The 15,227-nt window shown below is 46.0% G+C and overlaps 1 protein-coding gene across 21 annotated transcripts in view; it reads right to left on the bottom strand.

The window, feature by feature from the left end:
• ST3GAL2 (ST3 beta-galactoside alpha-2,3-sialyltransferase 2) overlaps positions 1-15,227 on the bottom strand; it is a 75,239-nt gene that overhangs the window by 10,847 nt on the left and 49,165 nt on the right. For 5 of the 21 annotated variants that reach the window (XR_009499137.1, XR_009499133.1, XR_009499131.1 and 2 more), the window contains 6 exons: positions 13,919-14,098; positions 11,975-12,020; positions 11,565-11,684; positions 8,906-10,713; positions 7,180-7,301; positions 1,137-1,217 (listed from right to left, as the gene is read on the bottom strand). Coding sequence is in view for 1 of the 21 variants with exons in the window: in XM_059905541.1 (XP_059761524.1) it covers positions 10,540-10,713; positions 11,565-11,684; positions 11,975-12,020; positions 13,919-14,098 (520 nt within the window). In the remaining 20 variants the exon portion in view is untranslated. Of the gene's footprint in view, positions 1-1,136; positions 1,218-7,179; positions 7,302-8,342; positions 10,714-11,564; positions 11,685-11,974; positions 12,021-13,918; positions 14,099-15,227 lie in introns of those variants that run through there. The other 16 variants (XR_009499140.1, XR_009499142.1, XR_009499134.1 and 13 more) reach the window with 16 other exon arrangements.

The raw sequence follows: 15,227 nt of genomic DNA, 5'->3' as shown, positions 1-15,227 counted from the left end.
CGGAGCAGCTAAGCCCCTGAGCCACAACTACCGAGCCTGTGGTCTAGAGCCCGCGAGCTACAACTACTGAGCCTGCGCGCCTAGAGCCCATGCTCTGCAACAAGAGAAGCCACCGCAATGAGAAGCCTGCGCACCGCAACGAAGACTAGCCCCCGCTCACTGCAACTAGAGAAAGCCCACACGCAGCAACGAAGACCCAATGCAGCCAAAAATAAATAAATAAATAAATTTTAAAAAGCAAACCCATCTGTGGATTGTGGGGAGAGAAGAAACTGAATGCAAAGCAAGACGCAAACAATAGAAGGAAGGTGGGGAGGGGCAAGATAGGGGTATGGGATTAAGAGATACAAACTACTAGGTATAACATAAATAAGCAGCCAGGATATACTGTACAGCACAGGGAAATACAGCCCTTATTTTTTAATAACTTTAAATGGAGTTCGATTTATAAAAACATTGAATCACTGTGTTGTACACCTGAAACTAATATTGTAAATCAACTATACTTCAAAACAAAAAGGTATCAAATTCACCCCAAATAAAATTTATTTTATGGAATGGCCTCATAAAACGCTTAAAGTATGTTTGGATGCTCAAAGAGAAAGCGAAATGATTACATTTCACTGAAAAGAGCAAGAAACTATGAAGTAAATTTGGACAAGAGCAGTGGTGTGCTGAAACTCACACAAGCTGGCTGGTAAATCACTGGCAGATTGAAACTGGCTGTGCTGGGAATATTTATACCACAGAAATCAGCAACACTATAAATCAGGGGTTTTAGTTTGTTTTCAGAGACAGTTTACCAGCATACCACTGGGCAGAAATAAAACAAGATTAGAAATTTTAGAAATGAGAAAGTCAGTCATTGAAATAAACTCAATAAATGGGAATCTCAGATTTTAAATCCTAATTATACTCTCATTTTAAGGACAAGAATAAGAGCACAACCAAATTTCAGCAGATTCACACAATAAAACTATTTCTTGCTCCCATAAACTCTAAACTGGATGTTCCTGATTGGTTGGCTCTTCTGGACACTTTCCGCTCTTTCCATTGAAAAGAGTGGGTTTTTTTTTTTAATAGAATTGATTTTTTTAGAACAGTTTTAAGTTTATAGAAAGAAAAGCCAAAGTTACCTCATAGCAAAAGAAGGATTGAACTCAGATCCTTCTGAATGCAGACACCATATGTTCTTTCTACTTCACCAAGCCTTCTCCCTGCAGAGAAGCCATGTTGCCAGAAAGAGCCTGTATTATTCTCAGGAGCAGAAACAGTTGTTAGATGAAAGGTGTTGTTTCTATATTCTCGGGGAGCAGGCTGGTCCTGATACCCACAGTTCAGCAAGTGTAAGGGGAGGGACCATCTTGCATTTTTGTGCATTAGTTGTCACACAGACAAACTTACCGCAGAAGCTGTGATTTTTCTGGAAGGGTAGTGAGAAGGAGCTTTGGTTCCTAATTCACTCAGAAAGGAATAATTTGATTTTTTGAAGTGTTTTAGGATTTCACCCTTCCCCTCACCAAGCCAGGAATGATGTTTTCCTACTTTGCCAAATATGTCACAGGCAGCAGTTCCTTGCCTGCTGAATGGCAGCCCTCAGCCGTTCATTCCTCTGATGGGTAAAATATTTAATCGCTTCCTGCCCTTCCTCTAGCATCCAGCCAGAGTGCCAGCCAAGTGTGTATCCACCACCCCTGCTCAGGCCATAAACCTAAGTGTTTTTCTCCAAAGAGCCCTCTGTGTTCAGACTGTATTACTGCTCACTCAAACATGGTGCCTCTCCCAGAGGAACACACATCCCTGCTAGACTGAGGCATGGACATGGGACTTCTTTGACATCAAGGAAATGTGAACTTCTTGACAGAAGCATTCAGAGCCAGCCTGTGGCTCACCACTCTTTTCCTGGCCCTGAAGCAACAGATCCACCACAGACGGCACTCCTTTCTGTCTGGGTCCCTGAGTGACCATGAAGAGCACAGCCCATGATGGGAAAGTGGCTTGAGTGAGAAACAAACTTTGTTGTTTTAAGCCACTGCGAGTTTGAAGGGTGTTTGTTACTGTAGCACAACCTAGCTTATCCTGACCACCCTCCCTGCCTTGGAACGGCTGGTTCCCTGTCCAGTCACCCTAAGGTCAACCCATATCATAGATATGCTCCATCTAGGTACACAAAATTCCCAAGCAGCTTCTGGATCCACTATTTCAGAGGACAGAACAATTTCCAATTCCCAATTATTTTAAAAGCCTCCATCATAACAGAGAGGGGTTAAATAAACAACCACAAAGAATCAGCTCTGTGGAGACAGAGGAAAACACAGGAAGAAAAAGGTGTCTGCTAGTATGCGATTAAACACCACACTTACCTAACTTTCCTTTCCAAGAGCTCACTGAATTTATAGGGAAGGAAGGAAAAAGGTATAAACTCACATGGACAAATAAAATGGAAGCAGTTACATTGGAAGAGGGAATTTAACAAAATGTTTGGAATACACAGAAAAATGAATGAAAAAGCTCCAATTTTTAGTAATACAGGGAACTATATAGAGCATGAAAAAAATTCCAATCCAAAAACCAGCTACAAAGCTGATAATATTCTGTTTGAATATATCAAAGAACTACTACTTTTAGGGTTTTATTTTTAACATTTAGCTCTGATTCACTTGGCATTTTGGTGAATGGTTTAGGCTATGGATCTAATTTTGTCTTTTTCCAGATGGTTATCTAGTTATCCCAATAAAATTTATTTAAATATCCATCTTTTCCTCAGTGATTTGAGAGGCCATCTCTATTATAAACCAAATTTCCATGCGGACTTGGGTCTAGGTAATCAGACTAATGAAAGAGAATTGAGTATCCAGAAATACTCAAGTGAATATGGAAGGTCAGGGCGGTGGTCACCTTCAGGGGAAGGAAGGGGGCTGTGCTTGGCAAGGAAGATGGAACAGGGAGGCCTCTGGGGTGCTTGCACAACCTGAGTGGTGGCTACATGAGTGTTCATCTTAAAATAATTCATTAAGGAACCGCCATACTGTTTTTCATAGTGGCTGCATCAATTTCAGTTTCCCCCAACGGGGCACAAGGGTTCCCTTTGTTCCACATCCTCACCAGCACTTGTTATCTCTTGTCTTTCTGATAACAGCTGTTCTAACAGAAGTGTGGTGATATCTCATTATGGCTTTGATTTGCATTTCCCTGATGATTAAAGATGTTGCATATCTTTTCATGTACCTGGTAACCATCTGTATGTCTTCACTGGAGAAATGTCTATTCATATCTGCCCATTTTTTAATCAGATTGGTTTTTTTTTGCTATTGAGTTATATGAGTTCTTTATATATTTTGGTTTCAGGTTTTACATTTAAGTCTAATCCATTTGGAGTTAATTTTTTTGAGTGGTGTGAGATAGGGGTCCAGTTTCATTCTTTTGCATGTGCATATAGAACTACCATATGATCCAACAATTCCACTTCTGGGTACACATCCAAAAGAATAAAATCACTGTCTTGAAGAGACATCTGCACCCCCATGTTCACTGCAGCATTATTTACAATAGCCAAGACGTGGAAATAACCTAAATGTCCATCAACAGATGAATGAATAAAGAAAATGTCGTGCATATATACACAATGGAATATTATTCAGCCATAAAAAAGGAAATCCTGCCTTTTGCAACAACATGGATGGACATTGAGGGCATTATGCTAACTGAAATAAGTCAGATGGAGAAAGACAAATACTGTATGATCTCACTTTTATATGGAACCTAGAAAAACTAAATTCACAGCAACAGAGAGCAGATTGGTGCTTGCCAGGGTGGGGGAATGGGTGAAGGTGGTCAAAAGGTATAAACTTCTAGTTACAAGATAAATAAGCTCTGGGGATGTAATGTACAGCGTGGTGATTATAGTTAACAATATTGTACTGTATGTTTGAAAGTTGCTAAGAGAGTAGATTTTGAAAGTTCTCATCACACACACAAATATTTTAACTATATAATGTGATGTGTTAACTAATCTTATTGTGGTAATCATTTTGCAATATACACACACATAAAATCACTATGTGTATACCTTACATACATATATAACTTTCTATGTCAATTGTATCTCAATAAAGCTGGAAAAATAAAATTCTAGCTTTTCCAGTTCTTCCATATAACATGTTCAATCACCTCTTTTTTCTTCAGTCCATTTTGATATCCAAATGGCACTGGAAATTGCTTTTCCTTTACCACAGGAATTATATAATTCTATCTATTTATAATCTATAATCTATATGCATTATATAATATGCCATCTTTGCTTTACGAAATAAATGTCCATTATGGAGCTTTTAAAAAATAATAATTCATGAAGCTATATATTTTTGTACATTTATTCTTATGCTCTTTTCTGTTTATGCATTATATCCCACAACAAAAATAGTTTTAAAAAATTAATTTAAAAATGTATTAGTCGGGGGGCTTCCCTGGTGGCGCAGTGGTTGAGAATCCACCTGCCAATGCAGGGGACACAGGTTCGATACCTGGTCCGGGAAGATCACACATGCCGCTGAGCAACTAAGCCCATGTGCCACAACTACTGAGCCCGCATGCTACAACTACTGAAGCCCGCATGCCTAGAGCCCATGCTCCGCAATGAGAAGCCACCGCAATGAGAAGCCCGCGCACTGCAATGAAGAGTTGCCCCCGCTCGCAGCAACTAGAGAAAGCCCGCACGCAGCAGTGAAGACCCAACACAGCCAAAAATAAATAAATAAAATAAATAAATTTATAGCTACTTTATTTATTTATTTTATTTATTTATTTATTTATTTTTGGCTGTGTTGGGTCTTCGGTTCGTGCGAGGGCTTTCTCCAGTTACGGCAAGTGGGGGCCACTCTTCATCGCGTTGCGCGGGCCTTTCACCATCGCGGCCGCTCCCGTTGCGGGGCACAGGCTCCAGACGCGCAGGCTCAGCAGTTGTGGCTCACGGGTCCAGCCGCTCCGCGGCATGTGGGATCCTCCCAGACCAGGGCTCGAACCCGTGTCCCCTGCATTAGCAGGCAGATTCTCAACCACTGCGCCACCAGGGAAGCCCTAAATAAATTTATATTAAAAAAATTTATTAGTCGGGACTTCCCTGGTGGCTCAGTGGTTAAGAATCCAACTGCCAATGCAGGGTACACGGGTTCGATCCCTGGTCCAGGAAGATCCCACATGTGGTGGAGAAACTAAGCCCGTGCACCACAACTACTGAGCCTGCGCTCTAGAGCCCGCATGCTGCAACTACTGAGCCCACATGCCACATCTACTGAAGCCCATGTGCTCTAGAGCCCATGCTCTGCAACAAGAGAAGCCACTGCAATGAGAAGGCTATGCATTGCAACGAAGAGTAGTGCCCACTTGCTGCAACTAGAGAAAGCGTGCACGCAGCAACGAAGACCCAATGCAGCCAAAAAACAAAAATTAAAAAAAACCCATCATTTCAAAACAATGTCTTTAAAAAAAAAATGTATTAGTCATGCACCCCTATGCTTCAGAGCAGCACTATTTACAATAGCCAAGACCTGGAAACAACCTAAATGTCCATCGACAGATGAATGGATAAAGAAAATGTGGTACATATATACAGTGGAATATTACTCAGCCATGAAAAAGAATGAAATAATGCCATTTGCAGCAACATGGATGCAACCAGAGATTATCATACTAAGTAAATCAGAAAGAGCAAGACAAATACCGTATGATATCACTTATATGTGGAATCTACAATGTGACACAAATGAACATATCTACGAAACAGAAACAGACTCACAGACGCAGAGAACAGACTTGTGGTTGCCAAGGGGGAGGTGGGGTGGGAAGAAGGAAGGATTGGGAGTTTGGGATTAGCAGATACAAACTATTATATATATAGAATGGATAAACAGCAAGGTCCTACTGTATAGTACAGGGAACTATATTCAATATCCTGTGATAAATCATAATGGAAAAGAATATGAACAGGAATATATATGTAGGGCTTCCCTGGTGGTGCAGTGGTTGAGAATCCGCCTGCCAATGCAGGGGACACAGGTTCGAGCCCTGGTCTGGGAAGATCCCACATGCTGCGGAGCAACTAAGCCCGTGTGCCACAACTACTGAGCCCACGTGCCTAGAGCCCGTGCTCCGCAACGAGAAGCCCGCGCACTGCAATGAAGAGTAGCCCCCGCTCACTGCAACTAGAGAAAGCCCACGCACAGCAACAAAGACCCAAAAGCAGCCAAAAAAAACATAAAAATAAAAATAAAAAAGAATATATATGTACAACTGAATCACTTTGCTGTATAGCAGAAATTAACACAATATTGTAAATCAACTATACTTCAATAAAATTTTTTTAAAATGTAGTAGCGATTGAGGCACCATCTTTAAAGAATTCTGGTGGCTGTTATGTGAGGGTCAGAAAAGAATGGATCTCAGCCTGACAAAGACGAGAAAGCCGTGCCTCCCTACCTGACCCAGGGAGGCATTTACCACAACAATCCAGTTTGGCAATTAGAGTTCTGACCTATAAGCATTTGGGGCAAGTTAATCGACCATTAAGGTCCCCAGAAGTAAAACAGATGCTGGGCAGCCTACTAAGGTACTGCTTGATGTGTATGGGAGGGAACATTCTAGGAGTGCCGAGAAGAAACCTGAGTCACAGTGATGGGAATTTTTGGCTTCTTACCCAGTTCCCAGACCTAATCAGGTCACACACCTGGAGCCTTTTTCAAGGCAATCTCAGGGTCCTTTGAGGAACTATTCTCTGATGTAGCAGGTATGTAGTGTGGCTCTTCCCCTAAGCTTTTCCAGAGGAACCTATTTCCTGGAGTGACAGGGCACTGGGGAAAGGGAAATACCCAGACCATCAGGAGTTATCAGACACTGGCTCTGAGACCCAAATGCCAATGCAGTCCACCTTATTATGAGAGTTGGAGCTTACTATGGCTAATGATAGATGGAGCTCTGGTCCAAGTCCATTTAATGGTGGGTCCAATGAGACCACAGACCTATTTTAAGGTAATTTCCTTAGTTCCAAAAGGAAAGAGAGATATTTACTACCTGGCAAAATCACCATATTGGCAACCAGACCTGTGGAGGGAAGGTGATTATGATGGGATGGGCCTAATAGAAGTCCCTGGAACTATCTCCAACATGGTAAGTCAAACTCAATACCACATTCCAGCAGGATTTGCAGAGATTGGTGCTGCCATCCAAATTGAGTTATGGAAGGGTGGGTGACTTCTTCCTCGTTTCATTCACTCACCATCTGAATCATGGAGAATGACAGTAGTTTACTGCAAAGGTAAACAAGTGGCAATGTTAACGTAACCTGTGGTTCCAGATGTGATATCTTTGCTGAATCAAAGCAACACAGTCCTTGGCCAACATTAAAAAAAAAAGACACATGATTTGGTGAGACTCTTGATTCTGGAGGTAACAGGTACAACATCTGGAGTGCTGCTCCCACAAAGTGTGGTGACCCACAACCCATAAGACTGGGGCCCAGATAAGAAACAGTTCTCGGAAGCCCAGGCTATGTGCACGTCATCCGGACGCTGGACCTTATCACTCAGCCAACCAAATGCTATTGGAGAGTGTCTGTGGCAAAGAGAGATGTCATATGGAGCCTATGTCACCTCCAAATAAGAGAATTACAGCCCAGAGTCCTAGGGTTTTAGAAAAAGACCTATACCCTCCTCCACCAAAAAGTATTCTCCATTTGAAAAGCAACTCTGGCTCGCTCTTGAGCACTGACAGAAACTGGATTGCAGGACACCATGTGACTACACACTCTAAGAGAGATCCATCGTGAGGCCCACATTATCTAATCCACCAGACTATAAAACTGTACATTCAGTGCCATTCTGTTGCATGATGGAAGTAGGCTCGAGTGGGTCCAGACAGCCCAGTTAACAGCACAGGCAGTTACCGCAGACCACTGTGGCACCAGCTCCTACCATTCTGCCAAATCCCTGCCAACCCACACCTATGGCATCATGGGAAGTTCCACAGAACCTGGAAAAGGAAGGGGGAAAAGCCCCTTCCTGGTGCCTGCTGGATCTGCATGCTGTGCTGGCGCCTTGCAGTGGACAGTGTCTGCCCTGCTGATCGACTCCGGGGCCCTGAAGGACAGTGGTGAAGGCCACCCTCCCAGAAGGTATAGCTGGCAGTTGGGGGTTGGGAAGCCTCACGTATAAGGAAAGGGTGGGAGTCGTGCCCTCCCCTCTTCACATCCACCCACAACAGTCTTAGTCATCACGTGGTCACAACTTCCCACTGACAGATACACCTTCTTTTCACCAGCAAACACGTTTCAGAACAAACAAACAACTATATAGTTTCTTTGCTCTTTTTAATTCAGAAAGAGAAAGGGAAGAAAATAAAACAACATTTGTTTAAATAACTGTTGTAGAAAAGAAGATCTGGGCCAGATGCTGGGACCTACCTCTTCCAGAATGGGGATTTATTAATATTTTAAACAAAACAAAATCCAAACAAAAGAAGAAAAAGGAACAGAAAAGAAATAAATTATTCTGCTCAATACTGTTTGGCATATTGCATTGTTTTGTCATCTTTTAAACACTCAAAAGAGCCTCTTCAGGAAGCACTGAGATGAGACTGGCAAGAATAACTGGTACCTCGACTCTCTAAAATGACAGTGGGAGGTGGTGAGAGAGGCATTCCACTAAAGGCCCCCCTAACCCACCCACATTCTTTACTCCTACTTCTGGAATTGGGAAAGGACAGACTCAAGCTAAGTTCTCAATATATTAACTTTTAGGGGTGCCCACTGCCCTGCCCTAACCCTCTAATACACTCCCCTGCTGGCTACTGTTCCCCCAGCCAGCTGCAGGAACTACACCAATGGCCAGGAGGCTGCCGGGTGGTATCAACTCACCAAGAAAAAAAGGGTGGTTTTTGTGTCCGTCACTGTTGGGAAGGGGGATCCTTTTAGTGGTTTGGAAGCTTCACAGAAGCCCTTTCACCCCTCCTATACTTCCCCAACCTTGAAAGGTGAGAACACCTTCAGCAGCTTCCTCTAGGGACTTAAGCTGGGTTCAGTCATGCAAGTAGCTTCCAGCTGCAACCTCTGGTTGTTAGCTTCGCAGCCCTTCTAGAGCTGGAAATGGAAAGTGGGTTAGAGGGAAAAGGCAGGAGGTGAGCAAGGGGGAAGGGATGTGTGGGCAGGGGAGGAGGCATGCAGGGGGCAAGTCTACTCCTCCCCAGCTATTTGCATGGCCAGCTTACTATTTGCAAAGAATCTGTTGGTCAGCCACCCCTAGTAACTTCAGGTTAGCTAAATCATGAGCCCAAAGCATCTCCAGCCTTCTTTCCTACGTGTTGCTCCCTCTCCCTAGAGCCAGACAAAGGGGGAAGGGCGGGGAGCAGCAGTGCCCCAATCAGGGCAAGTTTTGATTTTTTTTTTTCCCAGAGCAACAAGTAGGCTGGTGAGGAGGCCCAGGGCCTAGGGAGAGACACTTAAAAAAGGTTGTGGGCGAACAGGGGCCGAGGGTACACGTGGGTGTACCTTACATTTGATGTGACGGGGCTTCCTTGTCTCCTGCCCTATTCTTACACCTGTGTTCCAGAGTTAAGCCCTAGGCGAATCCCGCCCCCAGCAAGACGTGAAAACAATTCTAGTTTTCTGGTGAGACACTAAATGCCATGGTCAGAAAGGCCATTCCATAGGGTGGCCAAAGGCGGGAGGGGAGGAGGCAGGAGGAGGGGACCCACGTGCCCTCTGGATTCTCACTGCATTTCTTTGGTGGGTTTGCACTCACCCATCTGCGCCTGACCGATAAAGGAAATGTGGGGTCTAGTTCTCTCGGAGGTCCAGAGCGGTTTGGGAGGGCTCTAACTTTTCCCCTGGGGAAAAACGGGCTCCTTGGAAACCACCTGACCACCCGCCGACCACCCGCAAGCCTCCGCGAACGCCCCTCCGCCCGCCCCGAGGCCATGAGGGACCCCCGGGAAGGGGAGACCGGGCCGCTACTGTCCCGCACCTTCCCCACCGTTTCCTCCTCCGCGCCCCCTGCGGGGTCAGGCCGGCCGGCGACTGAGACGCCTCCTGCCGAGCCTGAAGAAAGTACTTCTCGAGGCCGGAACTTCTGCTCCTTTGAAAGCGTGAAATCTCGATAATTCCTACCCAAAAGCATACGGGAGTGGGGATTGATCGGCCGCCGGCCCGCCTCCGAAGGCCATTGATTGGAGGAGACGGGCCCCAGCGCCGGAAGTTCTCCTTGAGTCGCATGATTGGCTGGGAGAAACAGAGGCTCCGGCCGGCGGCAGCGCTGATTAATGCCAGGCCCAGCCAGCGCCCAGAGTCTCGTGATTGGCGGAGGATAGCCGGCGCTCGCTAGACTGCAGCATGATTGGTCCAGACTGCGGCGGCGTCGCTCCCGATTGCCTGCTGACGCCCAATAGGGCGCCGCGCCCGCGCTTAGGCCACCACCCCGGGCTGACCCTGAGTCCCGGCTGGAGCGCTTGCCGGCGCCTCGCGGTAGGGCCGTAAGAGTCACGGCTGGGTCGGGCTCAGTTCCCTCGGTAGACCTCGATCTTGCTGGCCTTGGCCAGCATGTCGATGATGTGGGCCTCGAAGTCGGCGTCATGCACGCCCGTCTTCCGGAACTCGCCCGCGTACCGGTTATTCTCCCAGTAGTGGTGCCAGTTGCCCCGGCTGTCGGCCCCGAACCCGTACACGTTCACCTGCGGGGGAGGGCGGCGCGGGTCACCCCAAGTGGGGGACCAGGGAGCAGAGGGCGCGGGAGAGCCTCGGGTCGTGGTGCGGTGCGGGAGGAGAGGGGAGCCGCGACGAGCCGACCACAGCCAGAGGCCGGCAGCTCATCAATTTACAGCGCGCCGGTTAGACCGGGGACACCCAGCCCTGACGCTAAGGACACTGTCCCAGAGAGAGACTGCTGCTCCCTTCCGGTTCTCCTTCCAACCACCCTCTGATTACATCAAGAACACCTCAGTTTGGGGCTAGTCTGTGACAGCTCTCCAACCCTTGCTAACTTTTTTTTTTTTTTTTTAATGGAGTACTTTTATTGCAAGCTGGTCAAGTACCCAGTACCATACACTGAAGAGTTTACTGGCAAAAGTGGGTGTGCTGGGCATGAGCACTACCGTGTATGGCACAGTAGCTCCCCCTGCTAGAGAGATGGGCTCCTTGAATGACTAACCTCCATTTTTAACACAGAGTAGGCCTGGGGCCCACAGCTGTGGGAGACACCATCCCGCTGAAACTTAACTACGTCGTTTCCATTCCATTTACGTTTATGCTTATTGTTTATGGCAAGTAGTATCAATTACAGTAGTATTCAATTTCCTTTTTAAATAAATTTAGCGTTTCAATGAAGTGATTTCAGATTTGGTAAAATCATGAAAGTAGTTAAGTTTGGGAAATGCAGATCTATACCTTACAACCTAGAAATTGGGGGAATGAAAGCCACTTTGTTTCTTCCTGCAAAATCACATTCCTCTTGAAGCACTGCTAAGCCCCGACAAGGGCTGACTCCCTCTTGTCTATGGGTCCCACTATTTTATCAACTACCCACCTCATCACACACATGCAGAGCAAAGAAGAGTACCAGCATCCCAGTGGAAGGGTACCGCCCATGATGCTCTGTCCACCTGTCGTGGATGTACTTGAAGAAGGCTGGGTTGTAGATCTGGACCTGGGAGGAGAAGATGTAATGAGCACATGAGGGCTTCTGGGGCCTGGAGGCTCAGGCCAGGCTCTGAACAGCTTCTGCCAGGTCCTCCATGCTTGCCAGTGGACCTGTTCATCAGGGTTCTCTGGTTCCTGCAGCCTCTGTGTGGGGTCAGGCATACCAGCAGATGGGGACTCTGAAGGTTCTAGAAGGGTTTTGGGGGGTATCTGAACCACAAGACCAGGCACAGCACAAGTCAGGTCTGCACTGTTTCCTCTGGGGTGGGGATGAAGAAGGGGGAGGAGGAAACTTACCTTTTCTTTGTCCACTCGAAGGAAGGACTTCACTGGGGCATAGGTGCTGAAAGCAGAAAGAAAAAAAACACTGAGATGGCTCCGTGGACCCAGGGATGCCTTTTCTCCCACTGAGGCCCGAGTGATGACAGCCTCACGACAGGCTCCCCTGCTTCCAGACTGCTGTCCCATAGCACATCACTGCAGTTCCTTGCTCAGAAACCTTCAGTGGCTCTCTATGTCCTTCAAGATGAAATAAGGATGTTTTAGACAAGCACTGGGGCCTTCCATAACCCAGCCCCAACTTTTCTTCCCACAACACTCTGCTGTGATCATCTCACACCCACCATGTTTGTGCTCTTACCTCTGTCCACAATAGCCCTCTTGCTACTCTCCTCCCATGTGGCACAAATCCCTCCTTCCCTATTAGTCAGCCATGGTGCCTGTAACCTACACTCCCATTTCTGAGTATCCATGGGACTTAAACTCTATAGCACTTACTTTAGCCCTTATGACTCCCAAACATAAGATAAAGTCAGAAAACTGTAACTTATACTTCCGTGTTTAAAAAATACGTGGTGGGGCTTCCCTGGTGGCACAGTGGTTGAGAATCTGCCTGCCAATGCAGGGGACACGGGTTCGAGCCCTGGTCTGGGAAGATCCCACATGCCGCGGAGCAACTAGGTCCGTGAGCCACAACTACTGAGCCTGCGCGTCTGGAGCCTGTGCTCCGCAGCAAGAGAGGCCACGATAGTGAGAGGCCCGCGCACCGTGATGAAGAGTGGCCCCCGCTTGCCACAACTAGAGAAAGCCCTTGCACAGAAACGAAGACCCAACACCGCCAAAAATAAATTAATAAAAAAAAAAATATGTGGTGACAACAGGCAAAAGGTGGCAACAATCCAATTGTCCATTGACAGATGAATGGATAAACAAATCTGGTATATCCATACACTAGAATACTATGCAGCCTTTAAAAGGGATGAAATCCTGACACAGGCTATAACATGCATGAACTCTGAAAACATTATGCTACTGAAATAAGCCAGACTCAAAAGGACAAACACTATATGATTCCACTTGTATGAAGTACCTAGAATAGTCAAATCATAGAAACAGAAAGAATAGTGGTTATCAGGGGCTGGAGGGAGGGGGGGAATGGGGAGTTACTGTTTAGTGGGTACAGAGTTTTCATTTGAGATGATGAAAAAGTTCTGGAGATGGGCTGTGGTGAGGTTTGCACAGCCATGTGAATGTACTTAATGCTAATGAACTGTGTGGTTAAAATGGTATATTTTGTTACACGCATACATTTTTACACACACACACACACACACAAACCATGGTGAGACAGAGAGTAGATCAGTGGTTGCCTAGGGCTGGGGGGGAGGAGAGGGTGGAGGGAGTGGGGGAGATGGCTGAGGGGTACAGGAGTATCTTTAGATTATCTTCATCTTTAGAACATGCATGTATTCTAAAATTAATTGTGGTGATGGTTACACAACTCTGTAGACATACTAAAAGTCCCTGAACTGTACATTTTCAATGTGTGAATTGTATGGTATGTGAATTATATCTCAATAAAGCTGTTAAAAAAAAACTACTTGGTGAATTGAATTTCCTGAGGTTCCCAGCTGTGACTGGGCAACTGCCTCCAAAGAAAGTTCTCAGAAGACAGAGCTCCCACAGTAGGAGCTACCTCCTAGAAAGGAGACCTGGAAAAGTGTCCTTCTCCACCTTTCTACCGCCAGTATGCTGGCTGCCACCACGCAGGGAGTGACCCAAAACAAGCTGTGGCCTCAGCTAACCACCGTTTTGGGCCCTCCCTACCACTGCTTCTCTCCTCACCTGCCCCTCTTGGCCAAAATATTCAATTAAAGGAATTCTAAGATCCATTGCCTGGACAACTCCTCCCAAGGTGGGCCTGTCACCCATATCCCACTTCCAGCCAGCAGAGGAACTCACAATCGGATCTGCCCCGTGGACAGGGCGCTGGCGATCCACAGTAGGTCCAGGGCTTTGAAGGGCACCAGCACGAAGCTGACATTGGCGGGCAGGTTCTTGGCACTCTCGGGGTACATGAAATGGTGGGTGGTTCGGCTGCCGACATCCTGCTCAAAGCCCACGGTTGGCGCCTGATTCATCCTGCAGGGACAAGAGGGTGGCGTGAGAAGACACCACCGTGGAAACTGGTACAAGAGTTTTAGAGGACAGTTTGTTGCTGGCCATCAAACACGTAAATAGGTGTGCACTTACCCAGCAATTCCATTCTTAAAATTTATCCTATAAAAATGGTTGCATAAGTGTGCAAAGGATAGTCACTGCAGTATTATTTACAATAGTGAAAAGGAAAACCAATCAAACAATAGAGAACTGGTTAATACATTTTGGTACATTCATGTAACAGAATAGCATGTAGTCATCAGAATGAACAAAGTAGATTTACATGTGCTGGTAAGAAATACGTCCAAGAGCTACTGAGTGAAAAAAACCAAGTGGCGTGAGGAATCTCACTTCTTTCCTTTTAACACATATCTTTTGAATACCTGTGCAGTCAGAGGAAATTATAACACAGAAAAGGAAAACTGAAAATTAGATAGTGTGATTCCATTTTTTGTGAAAGAAAACAAAAAAAGAAAGGATAGAAGGAGAGGGAGAGAGAGAGAGAGAGAGAGAAAGGAAGGAAGGAAGAAAGGAAGGAATGAAGGAAGGAGGGAAGGGAGGAAGAATAAAAACTAACTTTTGTATATGAATAGAAAAAAAATCTGGAAGAGTATTAAAATTTTAACAATGGTTACTCTTAGGGAATGGGATAATTCACTTTTTAAAAAAATATATGTTTTAGGGCTTCCTTGGTGGCACAGTGGTTGAGAATCTGCCTGTCAATGCAGGGGACACAGGTTCAGGCCCTGGTCTGGGAAGATTCCACATGCCACGGAGCAACTAGGCCCGTGAGCCACAACTACTGAGCCTGCATGTCTGGAGCCTGTGCTCTGCGCTCTGCAACAAGAGGGGCTGCGATAGTGAGAGGCCGGCGCACCGTGATGAAGAGTGGCTCCCGCTTGCCGCAGCTAGAGGAAGCCCTCACACAGAAACGAAGACCCAACACAGCCAAAAATAAATAAATAATTAATTAAAAACTTTAAATATATATATATATATATGTTTTATTTTTAGCTGCGTTGGGTCTTTGTTGATGCGTGCAGGCTTTCTCTAGTTGCGGTGAGCGGGGGCTACTCTTTGCTGCAGTGCGCTGGCTTCTCACTGCGGTGGC

The sequence above is a fragment of the Balaenoptera ricei genome, chromosome 19, assembly GCF_028023285.1.
Source record: "Balaenoptera ricei isolate mBalRic1 chromosome 19, mBalRic1.hap2, whole genome shotgun sequence".
NCBI classification, from domain to species: Eukaryota; Metazoa; Chordata; class Mammalia; order Artiodactyla; family Balaenopteridae; genus Balaenoptera; species Balaenoptera ricei.
The sequence above is the reverse complement of the archived record's forward strand: the minus strand, read 5'-3'. Positions and strand labels throughout refer to the sequence as shown.